Source organism: Pongo abelii, chromosome 11 (genome assembly GCF_028885655.2).
Source record: "Pongo abelii isolate AG06213 chromosome 11, NHGRI_mPonAbe1-v2.0_pri, whole genome shotgun sequence".
Classification (NCBI taxonomy): Eukaryota; Metazoa; Chordata; class Mammalia; order Primates; family Hominidae; genus Pongo; species Pongo abelii.
Genome location: NC_071996.2, coordinates 98,819,747 through 98,843,564, shown reverse-complemented (window position 1 = coordinate 98,843,564; position 23,818 = coordinate 98,819,747). Strand labels below are relative to the sequence as shown.

General features: G+C 35.8%; 1 protein-coding gene across 1 annotated transcript in view; it reads left to right on the top strand.

Moving 5' to 3' along the window:
* The window catches only part of DNAH7 (dynein axonemal heavy chain 7), a 336,427-nt gene that overhangs the window by 227,682 nt on the left and 84,927 nt on the right, over positions 1-23,818 (top strand). The window contains exons 48-49 of the mRNA XM_024243333.2: positions 8,043-8,197; positions 22,891-23,081. Of these exons, the coding sequence (XP_024099101.2) occupies positions 8,043-8,197; positions 22,891-23,081 (346 nt within the window). The remainder of the gene's footprint in view (positions 1-8,042; positions 8,198-22,890; positions 23,082-23,818) is intronic.

The following is a 23,818-nucleotide window of genomic DNA, read 5'->3' as shown; positions in this document are numbered from 1 at the left end:
AACTCTTGCTTGACAATGATAGTATCTAATATTGAGCACTCACAGAGGACCTAATCCTGTGCTAAGTGCTTTTCACATATTATCTCAGCAGAGTGAGGAGACGATTATTTAGGAAAACTGGAAGAATCTGTAAAATTTGGGCAAGTTAGAATATAATTAACTTTTGGGGCTATTGACTCCTAAAGGTCCCTGGCTAATTAGAATTTCAAAGATTAGTGATAACATTAAATATAATTAGATTGTATCTGAACAAGGATTAGGATTGTTTAACAGCTTGATAAGTAGATCAGACCTGTATCTGATATAACTCTACTTTTTAAAACTGTAAATTTTCACTTCCATAGGAGAGAGATATATTAGGTTTAATTCAGTAGCAATAATAACTGAGAAGAATAACACCTTTCCTTGTCTGTTTTTATGAATTTATGTGTGTGTAAAAATGAAAATATCAAAACTCTGAAATGTATTGCTGCTTTATATTCAAAATCTGTGGTCTGTGCAACTGCTGTGAAAATGTATTTTCACTGTTAGAAGTCCGTGTTTTCAAAAAGCCCACAAAAGCACCAAATAACAATCCTCTCTAGACAGTAACAAAAGAATACACACTGTCAAAACTTGGAATATTGAGTGCTATAAAAATTCAATTTCCATTGGGGGAACCACTGATTTTAAAGCCTTTGTAGATTCAAGAATGCTTCATGGAGGAAGTAAAAGAGAGAAAGATTATGTGGAGAAAAACATTTTCTTGTTAAAAAAAAATACAAAATAATAATGGAGAAGAAGTAAGCAAGTAAACGTAGTGCCTGCTCATTTTGAATTCAGAATTTGTATTCATCCAAAGACTGAAGCTATTTAAATCAGTTTGTTGCATACAGCTTTCCACAATTGTTGGTATATTTGTTAAACTAGTATTTTCTTTTTTATCTACATTGAAGAATATCTCCTTTAAAATTTTATTCATCTAATCTGTTATTCTATGGAAGCCCAAATCTTTAAAATTGAATATAAGCTGAAGTCACAAACATCCTGTCTTTGGATAAAAAAGATGTTACATTAAGACTGTTGTCTGGGGAAAATAAGTTTGATATAGTTATTAACTGGATATGGAACAACAAAAGATTTGTTTGTGTATAACTGCACACACACATATATGGGGAGAGAGGAGAGAGAGAGAGAGACAGAGAGAGAGAGAGAGAGAATATACAATTGTTCCAGCATAATTTGTTGAAAATATTATCCTTTTTAAAATCAGATTGCCTTTACATCTTTGTTGAAAATCATTGGTTCACATACATGTGGGTTTGTTGCTGAGTTCTCTGTTCCATTTGCCTATTTGTCTTGATGTAAATACCATATTTCTTTGATTATTGAAGCATAGTAAGTCTCAAAGTCAGGTATTATATCTTTCACATTTGTTCTTCTTTTTCAAAATTGTTTTGTCTAATTGTTAACTCTAAATATAAATTTTATAATCAATTTTTAAGTCACTACACAAATCTTCCTGGGATTTGTATTGGTACTAATTGAATCTAAGATCAATTTGAGAAGAATTGACAACTTAGTATGTATTTCTAATATATGAACACAGTGTATTTCTTTGTGTACTTAGGCCTCCTTTGATTTCTTTCGTCAGTGTTTTGTGGTTAGATTTATACCCAGTATTTCTTTTATTTCTGTGTGGTACTTAAAAGATTGTGTTCAACTATTCATTAGGAAAGCAGTTTATTTTTGAATATTGACTTTTTGCCCTGTAGCTTTAATAAACTCATTTATTAGTTCTAGGATCTTTTATGTAGATGTATTGGAATATTTTATATGTAGACAGTCATGCTGTTTGCAATTAGTGACATTTTAACTTACTACTTTCTAATCTGTATTGCTTTTATTTCTTTTTCTTAGCTTATTGCACTGACAAGGGTTTCCAGTATAATGATGAACAGGGTTGATGAAATCAGACACTATTGCCTTTTACCTAATCTTAGAGAGAATCAGTTTTTTACTATCACATGTGATATTAGCTGTAGGTTTTTGTACCTCCTTTGTATCATGTGAAAGAGACTCCCTTCTATTCCTAGTTTGCTGGTGGTTTTTACCATTAATGGATGTTACATTTTGTGAAATGTTTTTTCTGCATCTATTGAGTTAATCCTACAGTTTTTTTATGTTTAGTCTGTTAAAATGGTAAATTATACCGATTGATTTTTGAATGTTGAAGTAGCCTTGCATTTCCAGATTAAACTCTACTTGGTCATAATGTATTCTCTTATTTATATATTTTTGGATTCGATTTGCTAATGTGCTTTGAAGAGTTTTGCATTTATGTTCATGAGGAATATTGATCTGTGTTTTATTTTGTTGTAATGTCTGTATGGTTTTGCTTTCAGAGTAATGCTGGCCTCATAGAAGGAATTGGGAAGTCTTCTCTCCTATTTTGTGAAAGAGATCATGTAGAATTAGAATTATTTCTTTCTTAAATGTTTCATAGAAATGACCAAAGAAATTATCTGTGCCTGGAATTTTTTTGTCATTGAAAGATTTTATCCATGAATTCAATTTTTAAAATAGTAACAGGTCTATCCAGGTGCTCTGTTCCTTCCTAAGTGAGTTTTGGCAGTTTCTGTCTTTTCTGAAATTGCTCAGTTTCATCTAAGCTGTTAAATGTATGACCAGAAAGTTGTTTATAGTATTTCCTTAATATTTATTTAATGTCTGTAGGATCTGTAATGATAATCTCACCTGTCACTTCTGATATTGATAATTTGTGTATTCTTTCTATTTTCTTGGTCAATCTGGCTAGAGTTTGATAAATTTTGTTGATCCTATATAGAACAAGCCTTTGGTTGCATTGTTTTTCCCCATTCTTTTTTTTGTTTTCAATAATACTGATTTCTTCCCTAATATTTATTATTTCTTTGCTTCTGTTTGCTTTAGGCATAAATTACTTTTATGTCTCTGGTTTCCTAAGGTGGAAGGTATTGATTCTAGATTTTTCTTTTCTAATCCATGGATTTAATGCTATAAGTTTCACATTAAGTATTGCTTTAGCTACATAGCACAAATTTTGATGTTTTATTTTAATTTTCATTTCCTTTAAAGTATTTTCTAATTTTTTTTAAAATTTCCTCTTTGATTCATGGATTTTTCAGAAATATATTTTTTTAATTTCCAAATACTTGGAGACTTTTAGGGTATTTTTTGTTACTGTTTTTAGTTTCAAATTTATTTGTTATTTTCAGACTATCATTGTATGATTCCAGTTTAAAATTTTTTAAGGTTCGTTTTATGGCATAAATCTTGTCTATATTTTTAATGTTCCATGTGCACTTGGAAAAAATATCCTGCTATTATTGAGTGAAGGGCATTTTGAAAGTTGGTTAGGTTGAACTGCTTGATACTGTTGTTCATGGCTTCAATATCCTTGCTAGTTTTCTGTCTACTTGTTCTCTCTTCAGTCTTATCAGTTTTAGCTTTATTTATTTTGGAGCTCTGTTGTTAGAGGCATACACATTAAAGACTATTATGTCTTCTTGATGAATTGACCCTTTTGTTGTTGTGTATGTTCACCTTTATCCTTGATGGTTTTCTTGTTCTGAAGTCTGTTTTTTCTAATATACTATTGCCAGTACAGCTTTCTTTTGATTAGTGTTTTCATGGTATATCTTTTATCATAATTTTACTTTTAATATAACTATGTTATTATATTTAAAGTGGGTATCTTGTAGACAGCTGACAGTTGGATCGTATAGTTTTATCCAGTCTGGTAGTATCTCTCCTTGTTGATCAAATTGGACTATATATATTCATCTATCTTCAACTACACTGACTCTTCTGTTATCTCTGTTCTGCTATTGAGCCCATACTATGGGACTTTTAATTTCAGATATTATGTTTTTCAGTTCTAAAATTTCCATTTGGTGCTCATTATCCTTTTTGTTTTTTTTCTTCTGATAATGTCTCCATTTACTTAAAAAATGTTCACCTTTGTCTCATGGAGGATGGTTATAATATCTGCTTTAAAGTTTTTTCTGGTAATTTCAAATCTGTCTATTTCTTTGAGAATTAACCACATCCTTATTCTTTGTGTGTTGAGTAATTTTGGATTGCATCCTGGAAATTTTGAATATGAGACTCTGGGTCCTGTCAAAATCCTCTGGATGAGATTGATTTTTTGGTTTAGCAGTCAAATAACTCAATTAAGTTTAGATCACAATTCTTAGTTCTCCTTCTGTGGGTGATGTTGCAATGTCAGTTCAGATTTGTAAGCCTTCACTATACTGTTTGAATCTACTCCTTGGCATTCATTACTCAGGAGTTAAATGGACTAGGATTTATGATATTGTTTAAAGCCTCTGATATGCTTCTTTAGATGTGTTCCATGCATGCACAGCTTCAGGTCTTTTCTCTTCAGAATTTATCGTACCCCTGCCCCACTTTCCATATCCCAGGGGCACCTTTTTTATACTTTTTTTATGGCCAAAATGATGAAGTTCTTTCAGAGTTTTCTCTTCCCTTGCTATTGGACAATTTCATGCCAACACTGGGGGCAAAGTGGTAAGAAAAAAGAGAGAAAAATACTTGGATTTCCCTTACATTCTGTGCACAACAGGGGCCTCTTTTTTTACTTCTGTCCAGAGAGACAGGTTTTTGCTCAGTGTTTTGGGTAACTGCACCACTGCTATTTCTGTCATGATAATACAGTTCTGCGAGTGGGGTTAACCTTGGGGTAGAGACAAAAGAGAATAAAGAAAAAAAAAGCAAAACATGAAATAAAACGTGGATTTATGCCCATGCTCTCTGGCTCACATATGGTTATTTTTTCAGTTACCTATTTTGAGTTATTGCCACCTGTGCCTGCTGCACAGTTCCCCCACTAAGCCTGAAAATAGAAAGAAAGAAAAAACTTAGAAAACTCACTACCCCATTACTGATAATTCCTCGAGTTAGGATTTTTCTCCCATTCACTTGTTATTATTTACTTTTTAGAATCTGTAAGTAGTTGTTTTTTGTATTTTGTTCAACATTTTTAGATGTAATCAGTGAAGGAGATAGGCTGTAAAAAGCCTAGCCCATCTTGGTTAGAATCAGAAGTCCTTTCCTCTGGTTTTGAAATGCTGCTCATTGGACAAGTATTTTCTGTGCAGGGATGATCTCTTAGAGAATTTCAAGTTTTAGAATTATTTAATTTGTATGGTGTTTGCCCCATGACTTTATTGTTTCTATATCAGTGGATTGTCACATGCAACCTTTATTTGATCTAGGAAAAAAAGAATAAAGAATGAGCACGGACCCTTCCTTTAAAGGAATAAACAATTTAGTTGGATGATGCAGCTAAGGAATTATAGAATTACCATAATAGAATATTGCCATTACATGCAAATACCATAAATATAACATGGATGAATTGCTAAAGAAGTTCAGAGAGAAAAGAGATGGAGAGAGGCTTTGTGGACTATATAGCTTTTGAGCTGATGTTCAAACATGAGTAGGACTTAAATGGGAAAAGATGGGAGAGAAGTGCATTTTGGACAAATAAACAGGATGAACATAGGTATTGTGGCTAAAAAATGTGGAAATGATACAAGAGTGAGTAATTCAATTTATTTAGGAAAGCATAAATGCTGTTTAACATTCACACATAATCCTCCAAACTTAAAAATATATTTCTAAAATGTGACAGAATGAAAACTTTTTATATATTTATGTTTTTATTTCTTTCTAATTTCCCTTCTGTCACTCTCTTTAGAGTGATTTTTCATTAGTTAATTGCATCTAAGATGTTACATTACTCTTTTGATGTCTTTTCTTGCATAATTAATGTCATAGACTGAATTATGCTGCCCCACCAAATTTTTATGTTGAAGCCATGACTCCCACGTGACTGTATTTGGAGATAGGTCTTTTCTTTTGTTTTTAAGACAGGATCTCACTCTGTCACCCAGGCTGGAGTGCAGTGATGCAATCCCGGCTCACTGCAAACTCAAGTGATCCTCGCACCTCAGCCTCCCAAGTAGCTGGGACTACAAGTGCCCGCCACCATGCCTAGCTAATTGTTTTTTGTAGAGATGGGGTTTTGCTATGGTACCCATGCTGGTCTCGAACTCCTGGGCTTAAGTGATCTGTCCACCTCAGCCTCCCAAAGCACTGGGATCACAAGCGTGAGCCACCATGCTGGCCCTGAACATAGGTCCTTTAAAGAGGTAACTAAGGTTAAATGAGGTCATAAGGGGGAGCCCTAATCAAATAGTAATGGTGTCCTTGTAAGAAGAGGGAACAGTACCAGGAACATCTTACATGGAGCAGAGGCCATATAGGACACAGCAAGAAGGTACTGTCTGCAAGTCAAGGAGAGAGGCTCTGCAGAAACCAAACCTGCTGAAACCTTAGTCTTGGACTTTCAGGGTCCAGAACTGTGAGAAAATAAATTCTGTTGTTTAAGCCACTCAGTCAGTGGTATACTGTTATGGCAGCCAGAGTGACACAAGGATAATGCTCACATTGGAGGATAAGAAAACTATTTTCTTTTTTATCTAAGCTACATTTTGTCTGTTTGTTTGTTTGTTTGTTTGTTTTGTTTGAGACAGAGTCTTGCTCTGTTGCGAGGCTGGAGTGCTGTGGTGTGATCTCGGCTCACTGCAACCTCCGGCTCCCTGGTTCAAGCGATTCTCCTGCCTCAGCCTCTTGAGTAGCTGGGATTACATGCATGCACCACCATGCCCAGCTAATTTTTGTATTTTTAGTAGAGACGGAGTTTCCCCATGTTGGCCAGGATGGTCTCAATCTCCTGACCTCATGATCCGCCCACCTCAGCCTCCCACAGTGCTGGGATTACAGGCGTGAGCTACCACACCCGGCCTAAGCTACATGTTTTATACCAGGCTCTAACTAATAACTGATAAAAATATGGTTTCTTTTGTTTTGGGGAACAAGTCATCCATTGACGTTCCAATTTCATGTTATGAGAGTGAATTTAATATGTTATCCTGTTATATCCCCCTACCTTTTTTTCTTTTCAATTTTTTTTTTGCCTCAGTCACCTTTTATTTTCTCCTCCTGCTTTTCTAATGACCTAAATGAGTTTGCTGTGCTCACTTTTGTTTTTTGGTTTTTTTTTTACTTAATTTCATTAAAATGTCGTACTTCTCATGCTCTGCTCACTTTTGAAGGGTGTGGCAGTATCTTTAGAAAATTGGCCAGGATTATAACTTGTGTTGATTGAAACTTCTAAGAGAAAGAAAAAGAACAGTGATTTTATTGACAATTACATTTCACACAAGGTGGAAAGCTATGTGGTTGATTATCATATGGTAATTGCAGATACTGATGAACTCATCTGTTCACTACACCCTAGAAAATAAACTGGGTTCCTCCTGGGGTATTGCCCTTGTTCTTATCATAAAGCAAATATGTAATGAACTACATATATGACACTAAATACAGAAGTGTTTGAAACAAAGATTGGGTCAACAATTGTGTTAACACTTAAATGTCCCTGGATATTATGAAGTTCAGATGATATAAAATTATGCTTTTTACCTTTTTGTTAGGCCGTTATTTCTTTAATGGTCTGGATTTTGAGATATAATATTCCAAACCTCTTTCCCTATTGTACAAATGACAGCAGGTGGGAACTAAGGAAGCAAAGTGACTTACCCAAGGTCACATGATTCATTAATGGGAGAGCTTAGTGAAGAACTGGAGTTTCCTTATTTCCAACACAGTCCTCTTGATGGTTGTCACTGTGACATAATTAGCAAGAGCAGCAAATATTTTCAAAAGTGTAATTTAACATTTAGAAATTGTAATTTTCCAAAAAGAGTATAGTAACTTGTGTTAACTTTGCAGGATGGTTTCTGTAGTTCCCGTTCAGGTAGCCCACTCAATCTACATGTCTCCGTTTTAAGAACATAGTTTCTCATAAGTTAAAAAGTAAAATATTACAATAAAGGGCAAACTTTTAAAAAGTGACCTGTGATGTGAACATGACTAAATAGTATAGAAACAAATCATGGCTTGACCAGCATCATCTTTTTCCTTCTTTTCAGGAATGCAAGAAGGTGGCCTCTGATGATAGATCCTCAAAGTCAGGCTAATAAATGGATCAAGAACATGGAAAAAGCCAATAGTCTTTATGTGATTAAACTTAGTGAACCTGACTATGTCAGGACTCTGGAAAATTGCATCCAGTTTGGTACTCCTGGTATGTAGTTGAATAACTAAGATACATTACAGAACTGCCTGGAGAGGGCACAATTAACCCCAAACTGTATAGATTGTTTCAAGCGATCCTCCCACCTCAGCCTATCAAGTAGCTGAGACTACAGGCACACGCCCCCACGCCTGGCTAATTTTTTTATTTTTTGTAGAGATGAGGTTTCGCCATGTTGCCTAGGCTGGTCTCAAACTCCTGGGCTCAAGCAAACTGCCTTCCTTGGCCTCCCAAAGCACTGGGATTAAAGGCATTAGCCACCACGCCTGGCCCAGACTCATCTTAAATGGTGACTTTGTTAACATTTTTCATTATTTAATGATAATTAATCAAATGAGTATTTTAAAGATTACAAACCTCCCAGAAGGTTAGGAGGTTTTCTTTGTCTCAAGATGCATTTGTGATGCTTCCCCTAATTTAACTGTTTTAATTTTTGTCTGTTGTTTCCCTTTAGTTTTCATTATATCTCCAATTCTGCATTTAAAAGGGCCACTTGATATATGCCAATAGTATTTTAACACAACAATAGTTCAGTTATTTATGTATTCCTCTCTCAACTTACCCTATAGAAGTGGCAGAGAGGAGGGCCGGGCGCAGCTCACGCCTGTAATCCCAGCGCTTTGGGAGGCTGAGGCGGGCGGATCACCTGAGGTCAGGAGTTCAAGACCAGCCTGGCCAACATGGTGAAACCCTGTCTCCACTAAAAATATAAACATTAGCCAGGCGTGCTGGCGGGTGCCTGTAATCCTAGCTACTCAGGAGGCTGAGGCAGGAGAATCGCTTGAACCTGGAGGTGGAGGTTGCAGTGAGCCGAGAGAATGCCACTGCACTCCAGCCTGGGTGACAGAGCGAGACTCCATCTCGAAAAAAAATAAAAAATAAAAACAAGAAGTGGCAGAGAGGAGAGTACAGATTTTATGTGCCTGGTTATTATCTGCCATCTAAAAGAGATTATAAACATGACAAAGATTTTTCAATACAGCTCTTCTGTAGATATCACATTTATCGAAACAAAAAACAGAAAACTTGTGATTTGAGTAAATTGGGGTTATTAGTCATGCTTTAAATTCATGTAGCCCATCAAATTTTGACTATTTACATGACCAAATAAAGGTAAGCACTTATGAAACTACAATCCATTTAGCTCCAGGACAGTGCAGCAAGTCTCACTTGTTATTAGACCTAATATAATATGGAAGAATCACAATAAATATTCTAGGTAGTCTTACAGACACCTTATTTGTGCATATTAAGAGGGAGTTAGTCTTCAAATATTAATTATAGTGTTAGGCTCTATTAGAATAAGTGTGAAATGAAGACAGTCTAAGTCTACCTATGAAATTTTGTGTTTATGTAATAGACACATAGACACATGCACACGTGGTATTTCATTCATTTAATTGGTGTTCTTAGCATATAGAATGTGATATAGGAGTTACATAGAAAAGGGGAACATGATCTCTACTATTAAATATTTTGCCTGTTTAACAGTAAGATCAGATATGTGTGTGTGTGTGTGTGTGTGTGTGTGTGTGTGCATCACTGTAATAAAATTAGAAAGTGGTTATCACTAATTCTTATTGGGATCAGTGTAGTTAATGGGTAGGGGACTGGCCTTGGATTCAGAGTACTTGCCTCTGTCACTCAGTGTTTGCTTCAGTGACCTTCCTGAGACTCAGTTTCCCCATCTATATTTTAACCATATAGTATGAGGAAGAAATAAATTACGGTATGTTGGATACTTACGGCGGTGTCTATTGATCAATTTATGTTTTTTTCTTTCTTTTTTTTTCTTTTTATTATTATTATTATTATCATTATTATTATTATTATTATACTTTAGGCTCTATGGTACATGTGCGCAACGTGCAGGTAAGTTACATATGTATACATGTGCCATGCTGGTGTGCTGCACCCACCAACTCGTCATCTAGCATTAGGTATATCTCCCAGTGCTATCCCTCCCCCCTCCCCCCACCCCACAACAGTCCCCGAAGTGTGATGTTCCCCTTCCTGTGTCCATGTGTTCTCATTGTTCAATTCCCACCTATGAGTGAGAATGTGCGGTGTTTGGTTTTTTGTCCTTGCGATAGTTTACTGAGAATGATGATTTCCAATTTCATCCATGTCCCTACAAAGGACATGAACTCATCATTTTTTATGGCTGCATAGTATTCCATGGTGTATATGTGCCACATTTTCTTAATCCAGTCTATCATTGTTGGACATTTGGGTTGGTTCCAAGTCTTTGCTATTGTGAATAATGCGGCAATAAACATATGTGTGCATGTGTCTTTATAGCAGCATGATTTATAGTCCTTTGGGTATATACCCAGTAATGGGATGGCTGGGTCAAATGGAATTTCTAGTTCTAGATCCCTGAGGAATCGCCACACTGACTTCCACAAGGGTTGAACTAGTTTACAGTCCCACCAACAGTGTAAAAGTGTTCCTATTTCTCCACATCCTCTCCAGCACCTGTTGTTTCCTGACTTTTTAATGATTGCCATTCTAACTGGTGTGAGATGGTATCTCATTGTGGTTTTGATTTGCATTTATCTGATGGCCAGTGATGGTGAGCATTTTTTCATGTGTTTTTTGGCTGCATAAATGTCTTCTTTTGAGAAGTGTCTGTTCATGTCCTTCGCCCACTTTTTGATGGGGTTGTTTGTTTTTTTCTTGTGAATTTGTTGGAGTTCATTGTAGATTCTGGATATGAGCCCTTTGTCAGATGAGTAGGTTGCGAAAATTTTCTCCCATTTTGTAGGTTGCCTGTTCACTCTGATGGTAGTTTCCTTTGCTGTGCAGAAGCTCTTTAGTTTAATTAGATCCCATTTGTCAATTTTGGCTTTTGTTGCCATTGCTTTTGGTGTTTTAGACATGAAGTCCTTGCCCATGCCTATGTCCTGAATGGTAATGCCTAGGTTTTCTTCTAGGGTTTTTATGGTTTTAGGTCTAATATTTAAGTCTTTAATCCATCTTGAATTGATTTTTGTATAAGGTATAAGGAAGGGATCCAGTTTCAGCTTTCTACATATGGCTAGCCAGTTTTCCCAGCACCATTTATTAAATAGGGAATCCTTTCCCCATTTCTTGTTTTTGTCAGGTTTGTCAAAGATCAGATAGTTGTAGATATGTGGCATTATCTCTGACGGCTCTGTTCTGTTCCATTGATCTATATCTCTGTTTTGGTACCAGTACCATGCTGTTTTGGTTACTGTAGCCTTGTAGTATAGTTTGAAGTCAGGTAGCGTGATGCCTCCAGCTTTGTTCTTTTGGCTTAGAATTGACTTGGCGATGTGGGCTCTTTTTTGGTTCCATATGAACTTTAAAGTAGTTTTTTCCAATTCTGTGAAGAAAGTCATTGGTAGCTTGATGCGGATGGCATTGAATCTATAAATTACCTTGGGAAGGATGGCCATTTTAACGATATTGATTCTTCCTACCCATGAGCATGGACTGTTCTTCCATTTGTTTGTATCCTCTTTTATTTCCTTGAGCAGTGGTTTGTAGTTCTGCTTGAAGACATCCTTCACATCCCTTGTAAGTTGGATTCCTAGGTATTTTATTCTCTTTGAAGCAGTTGTGAATGGGAGTTCACTCATGATTTGGCTCTCTGTTTGTCTGTTATTGATGTATAAGAATGCTTGTGATTTTTGTACATTGATTTTGTATCCTGAGACTTTGCTGAAATTGCTTATCAGCTTAAGGAGATTTTGGGCTGAGGCAATGGGGTTTTCTAGATATACAATCATGTCATCTGCAAACAGGGACAATTTGACTTCCTCTTTTCCTAATTGAATACCCTTGATTTCCTTCTCTTGCCTAATTGCCCTGGCCAGAACTTCCAACACTATGTTGAATAGAAGTGGTGAGAGAGGGCATCCCTGTCTTGTGCCAGTTTTCAAAGGGAATGCTTCCAATTTTTGCCCATTCAGTATGATATTGGCTGTGGGTTTGTCATAGGTAGCTCTTATTATTTTGAGATACGTCCCATCAATACCTAATTTATTGAGAGTTTTTAGCATGAAGAGTTGTTGAATTTTGTCAAAGGCCTTTTCTGCATCTATTGAGATAATCATGTGGTTTTTGTCTTTGGTTCTGTTTATATGCTGGATTACATTTATTGATTTGCGTATATTGAACCAGCCTTGCATCCCAGGGATGAAGCCCACTTGATCATGGTGGATAAGCTTTTTGATGTGCTGCTGGATTCGGTTTGCCAGTATTTTATTGAGGATTTTTGCATCAATGTTCATCAAGGATATTGGTCTAAAATTCTCTTTTTTTGTTGTGTCTCTGCCAGGCTTTGGTATCAGGATAATGCTGGCCTCATAAAATGAGTTAGGGAGGATTCCCTCTTTTTCTATTGATTGGAATAGTTTCAGAAGGAATGGTACCAGCTCCTCCTTGTACCTCTGGTAGAATTCGGCTGTGAACCCATCTGGTCCTGGACTTTTTTTGGTTGGTAAGCTATTGATTATTGCCACAATTTCAGCTCCTGTTATTGGTCTATTCAGAGATTCAACTTCTTCCTGGTTTAGTCTTGGGAGGGTGTATGTGTTGAGGAATTTATCCATTTCTTCTAGATTTTCTAGTTTATTTGTGTAGAGGTGTTTGTAATATTCTCTGATGGTAGTTTGTATTTCTGTGGGATCGGTGGTGATATCCCCTTTATCATTTTTTATTGCATCTATTTGATTCTTCTCTCTTTTTTTCTTTATTAATCTTGCTAGCAGTCTATCAATTTTGTTGATCCTTTCAAAAAACCAGCTCCTGGATTCATTTATTTTTTGAAGGGTTTTTTTGTGTCTCTATTTCCTTCAGTTCTGCTCTGATTTTAGTTATTTCTTGCCTTCTGCTAGCTTTTGAATGTGTTTGCTCTTGCTTTTCTAGTTCTTTTAATTGTGATGTTAGGGTGTCAATTTTGGATCTTTCCTGCTTTCTGTTGTGGGCATTTAGTGCTATAAATTTCCCTCTACACACTGCTTTGAATGCATCCCAGAGATTCTGGTATGTTGTGTCTTTGTTCTTGTTGGTTTCAAAGAACATCTTTATTTCTTCCTTCATTTCATTATGTACCCAGTAGTCATTCAGGAGCAGGTTGTTCAGTTTCCACGTAGTTGAGCAGTTTTGAGTGAGATTCTTAATCCTGAGTTCTAGCTTGATTGCACTGTGATCTGAGAGATAGTTTGTTATAATTTCTGTTCTTTTACATTTATTGAGGAGAGCTTTACTTCCAAGTATATGGTCAATTTTGGAATAGGTGTGGTGTGGTGCTGAAAAAAATGTATATTCTGTTGATTTGGGGTGGAGAGTTCTGTAGATGTCTATTAGGTCCGCTTGGTGCAGAGCTGAGTTCAATTCCTGGGTATCCTTGTTGACTTTCTGTCTCGTTGATCTGTCTAATGTTGACAGTGGGGTGTTAAAATCTCCCATTATTAATGTGTGGGAGTCTAAGTCTCTTTGTAGGTCACTCAGGATTTGCTTTATGAATCTGGGTGCTCCTGTATTGGGTGCATATATATTTAGGATAGTTAACTCTTCTTGTTGAATTAATCCCTTTACCATTATGTAATGGCCTTCTTTGTCTCTTTTGATCTTTGTTTAAAGTCTGTTTTATCAGAGAGTAGGATTGCAACCCCTGCCTTTTTTTGTTTTCCATTTGCTTGGTAGATCTTCCTCCATCCTTTTATTTTGAGCCTATGTGTGTCTCTGCACATGAGATGGGTTTCCTGAATACAGCACACTGATGGGTCTTGAGTCTTTATCCAATTTGCCAGTCTGTGTCTTTTAATTGGAGCATTTAGTCCATTTACATTTAAAGTTAATATTGTTATGTGTGAATTTGATCCTGTCATTATGATGTTAGCTGGTTATTTTGCTCGCTAGTTGATGCAGTCTCTTCCTAGTCTCGATGGTCTTTACATTTCGGTATGATTTTGCAGTGGCTGGTACTGGTTGTGCCTTTCCACGTTTAGCACTTCCTTCAGGAGCTCTTTTAGGGCAGGCCTGGTGGTGACAAAATCTCTCAGCATTTGCCTGTCTGTAAAGTATTTTATTTCTCCTTCTCTTATGAAGCTTAGTTTGGCTGGATATGAAATTCTGGGTTGAAAATTCAGAGTACTTGGATTCAGAGTACTTGCCTCTGTCACTCAGTGTTTGCTTCAGTGACCTTCCTGAGACTCAGTTTCCCCATCTATATTTTAACCATATAGTATGAGGAAGAAATAAATTACTGTATGTTGGATACTTACGGCGGTGTCTATTGATCAATTTATGTTTTTTGTTGAACATTTACTATATGATTTATGTGTATCATATTTTAATATGATATAATAAGAAAGGCACAGATGATGTACTATAGGAATTCAGAGGAATTGGGGAAGACTTCTTGAAGGAACTGGCACCTTAAATACATTAAGTAGGCTGGACACAGTGGCTCATGCCTGTAATCTCAGCACTTTAGGAGGCTGAGATGGGAGGATTACTTGAACCCAGGAGTTTGAGGCTAACTTGGGCAACATAGTGAGACCCATCTTTACAAAAAATATAAAAATTAGCTGGGCATGATGCTATGTGCCTGTGGTCCCAGCTACTCAGGAGGCTGAGGTGGGAGAATCGCTTAAGCCCAAGAGGTCAAGGCTGCAGTGAGCTATGATAACACCACTGCACTCCAACCTGAGCAACAGAGTGACACCCTGTCTCAAAAAAAAAAAAAAAAAAAAAAGAAAGAAAAAAACAAAACCCAAAACATTAAGTAATTAAAATTACTTAGGTTAATTTAAATATTCAAATAATTTCCTTGACACAGTAAAAGACAATTAAATGATACTTGAGCATCTACCATATGCTTGACATTCTGGAGATTTCTGTGATGTCAGTCACAAATCTTGATGTTAGAATTCCATAATTTTAGACACAAAAGGGCCATAGAGATTATCAGTTTAGTGTTTTCCGAAGTATGGGTCACAACCATGGGAGAGATAACCAATTTAGTGGGTCATGACCAATATTTTGTTAATAAGATGCAATAGGAAGGAATAGAACATAGTAGGCTGCAAGGCATAGCATAAAGGTAAGCATTATTTCATGAAATTTTTTGTTTAAATTTTATATGCATATATATGTACTTAGTCAATATTTAAAATGTATTTCCTACTTTGAGTTGTGGCCAGAAAAGTTTGAAATCCAGTGGTGATTCCAACCACTTCATTTTATTAACAAGGTAAGTGAGGTATTAGAGAATGCTAATTAAATGGCTTAACCAAGGTAGTTAACTACCCCTTAACTATACTGGTCCCAATAAGGGTTAGTGATGGATGTCCCCTTGCTATTTATGTGTATATCATATCACCATACTATATGCTAATTAAGCCAGTTAAGAGGAGTGCTGAAACTAGTCCCTAAGTCTTCTTTGTCTGGTGCTTACTGTGTTACACAAGCAAGATTTTCTTTCAGTTGATTTAACCTACTTTTTGGAATAAAATACTTTTTAAATGCTAATGATTATTTACAATGCTTTCTAACGTTAGTCATCAGAGAAGAGTGAAGTTTTAATCTCTTAATGGAAGGAGAGATAGATGGTAGATTCTAAAGCTATTTCTATATTTAACCATCAAGTAAAAGAATTGGCTACTGTTACACATTGACGATATAAAGACTCTTCCATTTAAGGAGTTATCTTTAGATATTGGCCTCTTCAGGGTCAGTGGCTTTTGATCTATTGTCCCTCACAGGCAGCCTGGGTTGAGCAGGCAGAAGGTTTTGCCCGCTTCAGCTGCCTGCTTCAGCTACCTGCCTCTACTTCAACCAGAGCAGGTCTCACTTTTCTTTTTTATATTGCAGTTTATGATAAGATCCTCTTCGAAAAGAAGTATTCTGCTGCTTAAAAAAAAAGTTTGAAAGCCAATGTTCTAGAAAATAAAGGTACATCTGTATTAGCTATGCCAATGGATAAAGTGTGCATAAAACACTAATCATACAAATATTGCTGATAAACCAATTTGTAGAGAAAGTTTAATGACTTTCCATTGAATCTATAAAAAAAAAAAATCTTTGTATCAACAGCAGAATTTATCATATCTGAGCCTTCCTTACTTTTCTCATCTCCCAGCACTTTACTTTCTTTCCCGCTTGTATTTAACAAACCAGGGATACAAAACTACTTCCAGTTTAATGTTTCTTTCATTTGCTCATTTATTTGTCCATTCATTCATTTAATTAACATTTATTTTGCAACTACCATGTACCAGGCAGTGTGGTAGGTACTAAAAACAGCATGAATAAGACAGAGTCAGTTTTTACTTTCATGAAGCTTATAGGTTAAAGGGGCAGAAAGAGATTACAGACAAAATGAGGATTTAGAAGATGGGAGTGCAGGGTATTTGGGAGCAGCCAGCATTGAAGCAACATGGCATTGTTTCAATCTCTTAGCTTGTTTTTGCTCTTCCATCCATCTGCTGGATTCCTTTAAATTCCATCCTTTAAGATACAGCTCAAATACCTCTTTTTCTGTGACATCTCAACCCCTGCAATGAAGTACCAACACTGAAACTTTCATGAATTTCCATGATTGCCCTTATTTTATGTGCATAACCATTTGTTTCTCTTCTACAAGCTGCTTAAGGGCACCTGATAGGTGCTGAGTAATTGTTGAGTCTACTTCTGATAAAATATGCTACAGAGTTGAACATAAGTTGTAGAAGAAGATTTTTTTCTATTAATTTGAAGTCTCACATGGGATAATATAGATAATTCATGACTTAAAAATCGCATTATTTAATGTCCTACATGCAAGAGAAATTTGAAAAGAACATTTAATTCTCGTTATGTTTCTGTTGCTAAGGATAACTGTTTTGAGTGAGATGATGATCTGCCTTACTCAAAAATATTAGTGGCTGTGTGCTTGGATTCCTAGTCTTGATTTGCCATAAGCTTTGCAACTACTGTGATGTCTGGCGCTTGAGAATGAGAAATGAGGTTTTAACATAAACCAGAAAAATTGTTAATCTTGATGATAGAAACATGAAGAGAAGTCTGTCTCTTGAATTTGCTCCTATAATTTTAACATGGTATATATTTTGATCTAATTAAAAGTTAAAGGAGTCAAAATAAAATAACGAAATTAAAGAGAGCATTCTGGGTAATTCATGTACCTATACATTTTTTTCTTTTTTTTAAAATTTAAAATGCTTTAAATTTTAAAAAAATTTAAAAATTTCCAGTGAGATGCATAATATAATAAATATTCAGTACTAAGGATATATTTCTTTGAAATCAAGACACTACAAATATCTTTCCTAACAGGATTAAGACTTGATTCTAGCAATAAGACAATAAATTTTCAAAATTGGGGGAAAAGAATCAAGTCTGTAATATTTAAGTTTCATAATGTATATTTTAGCTTCAAAAATGATTTTTACATATATTAATATAGACACTCTTAATTACATTTCAAAACTAGGAAAAATGTTAGGCTGAGTAGGGGATGAAAATATATAGTTACTTTTAGCCAACATTAAATATAAGATTTTATGTAAAAAATTAATATTGATAAATGTTGAGGCAATAAGGGAAACTGAAACGTTATAATCTTCCTTAAACAGAATTTTGGTTCAAAATGATTGAGCAAATTAGATTTTAAAAATATGATCATGTAAAAGTGAAAATGAGAAATTGATATCTGTTATCACTGTTATTGTTTAACATTGTTAGGAAAGTTGTTTTCAATGCAATAAAACAAGAAACAATGAAGGTGCTATAACATTTAAAGGAAGAAACAATTGATTTAGTAGGGCCAGATATACTGAACAAAAACAAAAAAAGGAAACAAAATTATCATATTTATAAACAATATACCTCATCTAGACAACTAAAGATAATTAACTGAAAGGTATCAGAATTTAAAAATTCAGTGGAATAGATATATTCCAAAAAGAATATTAAATCAGTGACAACTGAGAACCACCTATTTTGGTAGTTATTATAGTCAACCAGTGAATAGAAAGCAAAGCAAAACAAAACAAAATAAAAACCTAGAGTAATTTTAACAATAAAAAGTGAGAAAAAGACAAAACTTTTCAGAAAAACCAGAGAAGGCTTAAGTATGACAGCATTTTTTCTCTGACAGGAAAACTGAAAGTTGTAAGGAGGTAAACTTTCAGAAATAAATGTTTAGAAAATAATACTTAACCTAGAAGAAAAGAGAGTAATGAGCCACAAAACATTCAGAAGAGTAAGTTTGGAATTAACTGGAATAAGCTCTGGAATGAACCCTAATATATGTAAGCTTTTGATGCACTATAAATTAAACCTTATAAACCAACAGAAAAATGATACATCACACCAGCAAGTGGTATTAGGAAAATTGGCTTTGTGGAAAAATATTTTAGGTCACAGCCTCACTTCACACCAAAATATGTTCCAGATGAGTTTAAAAATTAAATACGAAAGAAAAAAAGAGAAGACAAATGCTAAAAGGAAACATAGTCCTTTGATGGGAAAGGACGTCCTAAGCAAATATGCAATGGAAAAAAAAAATATATATATATATATGTTATTTTTGAGACGGAGCCTTGCTCTGTCGCCCAGGCTGGAGTGCAGTGTCATGATCTCGGCTCACTGCAAGCTCCGCCTCCTGGGTTCACGCTATTCTCCTGCCTCAGCCTCCCGAGTAGCTGGGACTACAGGCGCCGGCCACCACGCCTGGCTAATTTTTTTGTATTTTTAGTAGAGACAGGGTTTCACCGTGTTAGCCAGGATGGTCTCGATGTCCTGACCTCATGATCCGCCCGCCTCGGCCTCCCAAAATGTTGGGATTACAGGCGTGAGCCACTGTGCCCGGCCTGGAAAAAATATTTGAAAAGAAAAAGTTTCAACCTATGAAACTTATTTGTATCCTAATTTAAGCCATAACACTATAATCTAAATATCTTAAGACAATGGGGAATTATATTTTCTGCCTTGATACTTGACAAAACTGTGAATTATTAATTTTTTAAGATGTATCAATTTTTAAACAGTTCTTATCTTCAAGAGATACTTGCAGCTGAAGTTTTATGATGTCTAGGATTTGTTTATAAATAATCCAGGTTAGATAAGGAATGGATGAAACTAGATTGGCCGAATTTACGAGGCCTAAAGCAGGATGATTGGTAGGTATATCAAGTACCAATTATATACTATTCTCTTTATTTTGAGAAAGGCTTGAAAATTTCTACAACAAAAAGTTAAATTATAAGAAGAAATACAGGCAAATATAAAAACAAGTGGAAGGTCAGGTACAGTGGCTCATTCTTGTAATCCTAGCACTTTGGGAGTCTGAGGTAGGAGGATTGGTTGAGCCCAGGAGTTTGAGACCAGTCTGGGCAACGTAGCAAGACCCCATCTCTGAAAAAAAAAAAAAAATTAGCTGAGCCTGGTGGTCCATGCCTGTAGTTCCACCTATGTGAGGTTGAGGTGGGAGGATTGCCTGAGCCTGGAGGTTGAGGCTACAGTGAACTGTGATCACACCACTGCGCTGCAGCCTGGGAGACACAGCTAGACCCTGTCTCAAAAAATAAAATAAAATAGGCTGGAGGCAGTAGTTCACTGCCTTTGGGATTACAAAATGCTGTAATCCCAGCATTTTGGGAGGCTGAGGTGGGTGGATTGCTTGAGCTCAGGAGTTTAAGAGCAGCCTGGGCAACATGGTGAAGCCCTATCTTTACCAAAAACACAAAAAATTAGCTGAGTGTGATGGTACCCACCTGTAGTCCCAGCTTCCCAGGAGGCTGAGGTGGGAAGATGGCCTGAGCCCAGGAGGTGGAGGTTGCAGTGAGTTGAGATTGTGCCACACTGCACTCCAGCCTGGGCAACAGAGTGAGACCCCATCTCAAATAAATTAATTAAATAAGAACAAGTTGAAAACTGGGGGAAATATTTGCTAAAACAATGTTTAAAAATACAGATAAAGTTTTTAAACTAGCACACGTGGCAATGAGTGCTGGCTGTTCCTGCCATCCACTCACCTTTCTCTTTAGTATCAGCACCCCTGTGTTACATGGGCACATTGCATCCAGGGTAAAGAACTGTGTTTTCTAACCTCTGTTGTGGTTATATATGGCCATATGACTATGGTTGGGTTTGGTCAAATTACTGTATTCTGGCCAACAAGATGAGAGTGGAAGTACCATTTGTGACTCCCAGGAAACACCCTTAAAGGATATTTCTTCTTTTTTTTTCTGATGGATGGAATGTGGATGTGGTTTAAAAGGCCATATCGGCCAAAGAGATCAAAGCCATGTGCCAGAAGCTGCAAGATGGGCGGATCTTGGATCCCTCACTATTTAGATACACTGTCTTTTCAGCCTTGAGCTGACTATCTTGGGCTCTCCTGTACATGAGACATAAATTTCTCCTTGTTGTCGTTGCTATTATTTTGGGTTTTCTGACGCTTGTCACTGAACCTAACTGTAAATATATCCTACAATGAAAAAATGGTCAAGTATGTTAGTATACAGTTTCCAGAAAAAAATATATAGTTAACCAAAGAACAGCTAAAAACACCCTGCCAAAAATACAAATTTTAACAGTATTTTTTACCTATCAAATAATAAAAGTCACAGATACATTATTTAATGCTGACAGTATGGTATAGTGGTTAAGAGAGCGACAAAGGAGCCAGACAGCCAGGTTCAAGTCCCTGCTTTGCTTTGTCATTTACCAGCTGATTTAACTGAAAAATTTATTTTGATTGCCTGTCCTATTTCATCTGCAAAACATGCTTTTTACTGTTATGAGGATGACGAGGAAATACAATGCCAGCATGGTGTCCAGTATTTGTAAATACAGTGATATTTTGTAAAAATAGGTTTAAAAACAAATGACAAAATGAGTGCTCATTGCAACTCTGAAATCTCTACAGCTTTTCAGGAAAGTAACTTGGAATATAAATAGCTTCTAAAATGTTAATGACTGTTGACCATTAATTCTACTTCTAGGGCTCCAGCCTGATTAAGTAATTAGAGATGAACACAAAGGTTTATTCATAAAGATGTTCACTGTGGCATTATTAATAATAGTATAAAAGTAGAAGCAATCTAAACAATAGAAAATTAACATATTTAATACATTATGATGCATTCATATTATTTAACCATGAAAAATAATCATTTTATGCAAGTAGAAAATAAAAATGAGTTTAAAAATAATCTGACAGGCTGTTGGCCGAGATCTCAGCAATGGAGCAAATCACCAAGAAGACAATTTTAGGAATTCATTTAGCCAGGAGTAACCTGTGGGAAGGAGAAAATATGTCTGCACTTTCATGGCAATTGAGATCCAAATACCTGTCACCCCAGCACCCTGAGCCCCTTCCTTCCCATCCAGATTGTACACCCATCCTTTGAGAGACTTCTACAAAATGCTATCATCCAAATTTGGCTATGATAGCACCCCAAACACCAAAATGTAAGACGTTAACTCAGCAAAGATATCAATAGCCTTAACAATGTCACTGATCTTTGATCCAGGGATTCCTGTTCTGGAATGCTATCAGAGGAAAATATTCTGAAATGCAGTTTTTTTAATACAGTGTTTGTTATAATATTCAGAGCAAGAAACAATCCAAATATCTAATAATTGAACACTGGTTTAAAAAAGAGAACACTAATATGATACACTATTATGCAGTGATTAAAAGCATGCTTATTAGAGTTTTCAATAACATGGGGAAACATTTATGCTACTAAGTCAAAAAAATAATTAGGATGCAAAATTCAATGTGTTGTTTAGTCTCAACTGTGTGTGGAGAAAGATAAATAACACTAGAGAGATAATAATTTATTCAACAGTTATACTGTATGTAGTTTGTGTCATTTTTCTTTTTTTTTCGTTATTTATGTTTGAGACAGGATATTGCTCTATGGCCCAAGCTGGAGGGCAGTAGCTTGATCATGGCTCACTGTAGCGTTGACCTCCCAGGCTCATACAATCCTCCCAGCTCAGCCTCCCAAGTAGCTGCCACCTGGCTAATTCTTGTGTTTTCTTTGTAGAGACAGGATCTTGCCATGTTGCCTAGGCTGGTCTCGAACTCCTGGACTCAAGCAATCCTCCTGCCTCGTCCTCTCAAAGTGCTGGGATTACAGGCATGAGCCACTGTGCCTGGCCTTTGTGTCATTTTTCTATCAATCTGTATACTGTATGAGTCAATTATTAAAATATTAGGGAGTAGAGAGAGTAAGCAAATCTAATCAGGAGCAGTTTTCCATTTCTTATTTATACCTTCCTTCCTGTACTTTGCAGATGTTCTACAATAAGCATTTTTAATAATTAAAAATACAGTAACAATTTAAATAACTACAACTGGAAATGCCTTTTCTCTGGTTTCTCAGATGGATAAACTTCACTGCCATAATACCTGGGCACCTAGTGAACCCCAGGCCAGGCAGCATGCACCCAGCAGGACTATGACTCAGGAGAAGGGAAGCAGGCAGGATGACTAGGTAGACCCACCACTTAGGTCCTTCCCACAGAATGTAGCTATTTTTATGGCATTATTTCTTTATACTTTTCAGAAGACAAAAATAATTTTGTAGGTATCTAGGAACAGAATTTATCTATAAGGCTGAAAGAACTTGGAGGGTTGAATGTTTATAGTCAGTATTTAAAATAACATGAAATCTTTTTTGATTTTACTCCAGTGTTGCTAGAAAATGTTGGCGAAGAACTAGATCCTATTTTGGAACCTCTTCTACTAAAACAAACCTTTAAGCAGGGTGGGAGTACATGTATCCGGCTTGGGGACTCCACAATTGAATATGCACCTGACTTCCGCTTCTATATAACTACCAAGTTAAGAAATCCTCATTATCTTCCTGAAACATCAGTAAAGGCCAGTATATAAAATGAATGTTTCTTTGTCAGATGTTGTAATTAGTGACTATATATTCCTCCTGAGTCATAAGAAGAACAAGTCTTCCTAAGAAAAACGGATTTTGCCTTATTTTGGTATTTCCTGAAATTATTGCTATAATAATTTCCAAATATTGCGTTGCTGAGTACATGTAAGTAATAAAGGAAACTTCACCATGCTGTGAAAAAAAGGTCATCAGAATCAAATTTCTACAATTGATATGATTCTTAGATTTTCATTGTTAAAAATAGAAGATATATACCCACATTCTTTCTTTGTAATAAATGATGGTATGCTAATTATTGAAATTGAAATTCAGAAACAGAACTCCATTCTTCTTTCTCAGACTAAGGTTGCTGCTATCTGATTTTATGTAATTACTTAAAAGAACTGTTTTCAATCACTGTTCTTTTAGAATACTAAAAATTCCTTTAAAGAGTAAATTTAGCTTAAAGTTTTAGTCAGTGACTAAAATGTCTTGAGATGTTGATCTGCAGCTGAGCTCCTAGGTTTATGGGCTACACCTTATTCTGTTTTTAGTCCTACTTCTTAGCCTTGGTTGGCATTCATTAAATGTTTGTGGAGTGAGTGAATGAGTGAGTGAAGGATTGCTTTCATTTACAGAGGCAAGCAGAAGAAGACATTAAGAAGCTTATTTAGATTTTGAGAGTTATATAGAGAGGCAAGAGTTATATAGTGAATTCAAATACTTGCCT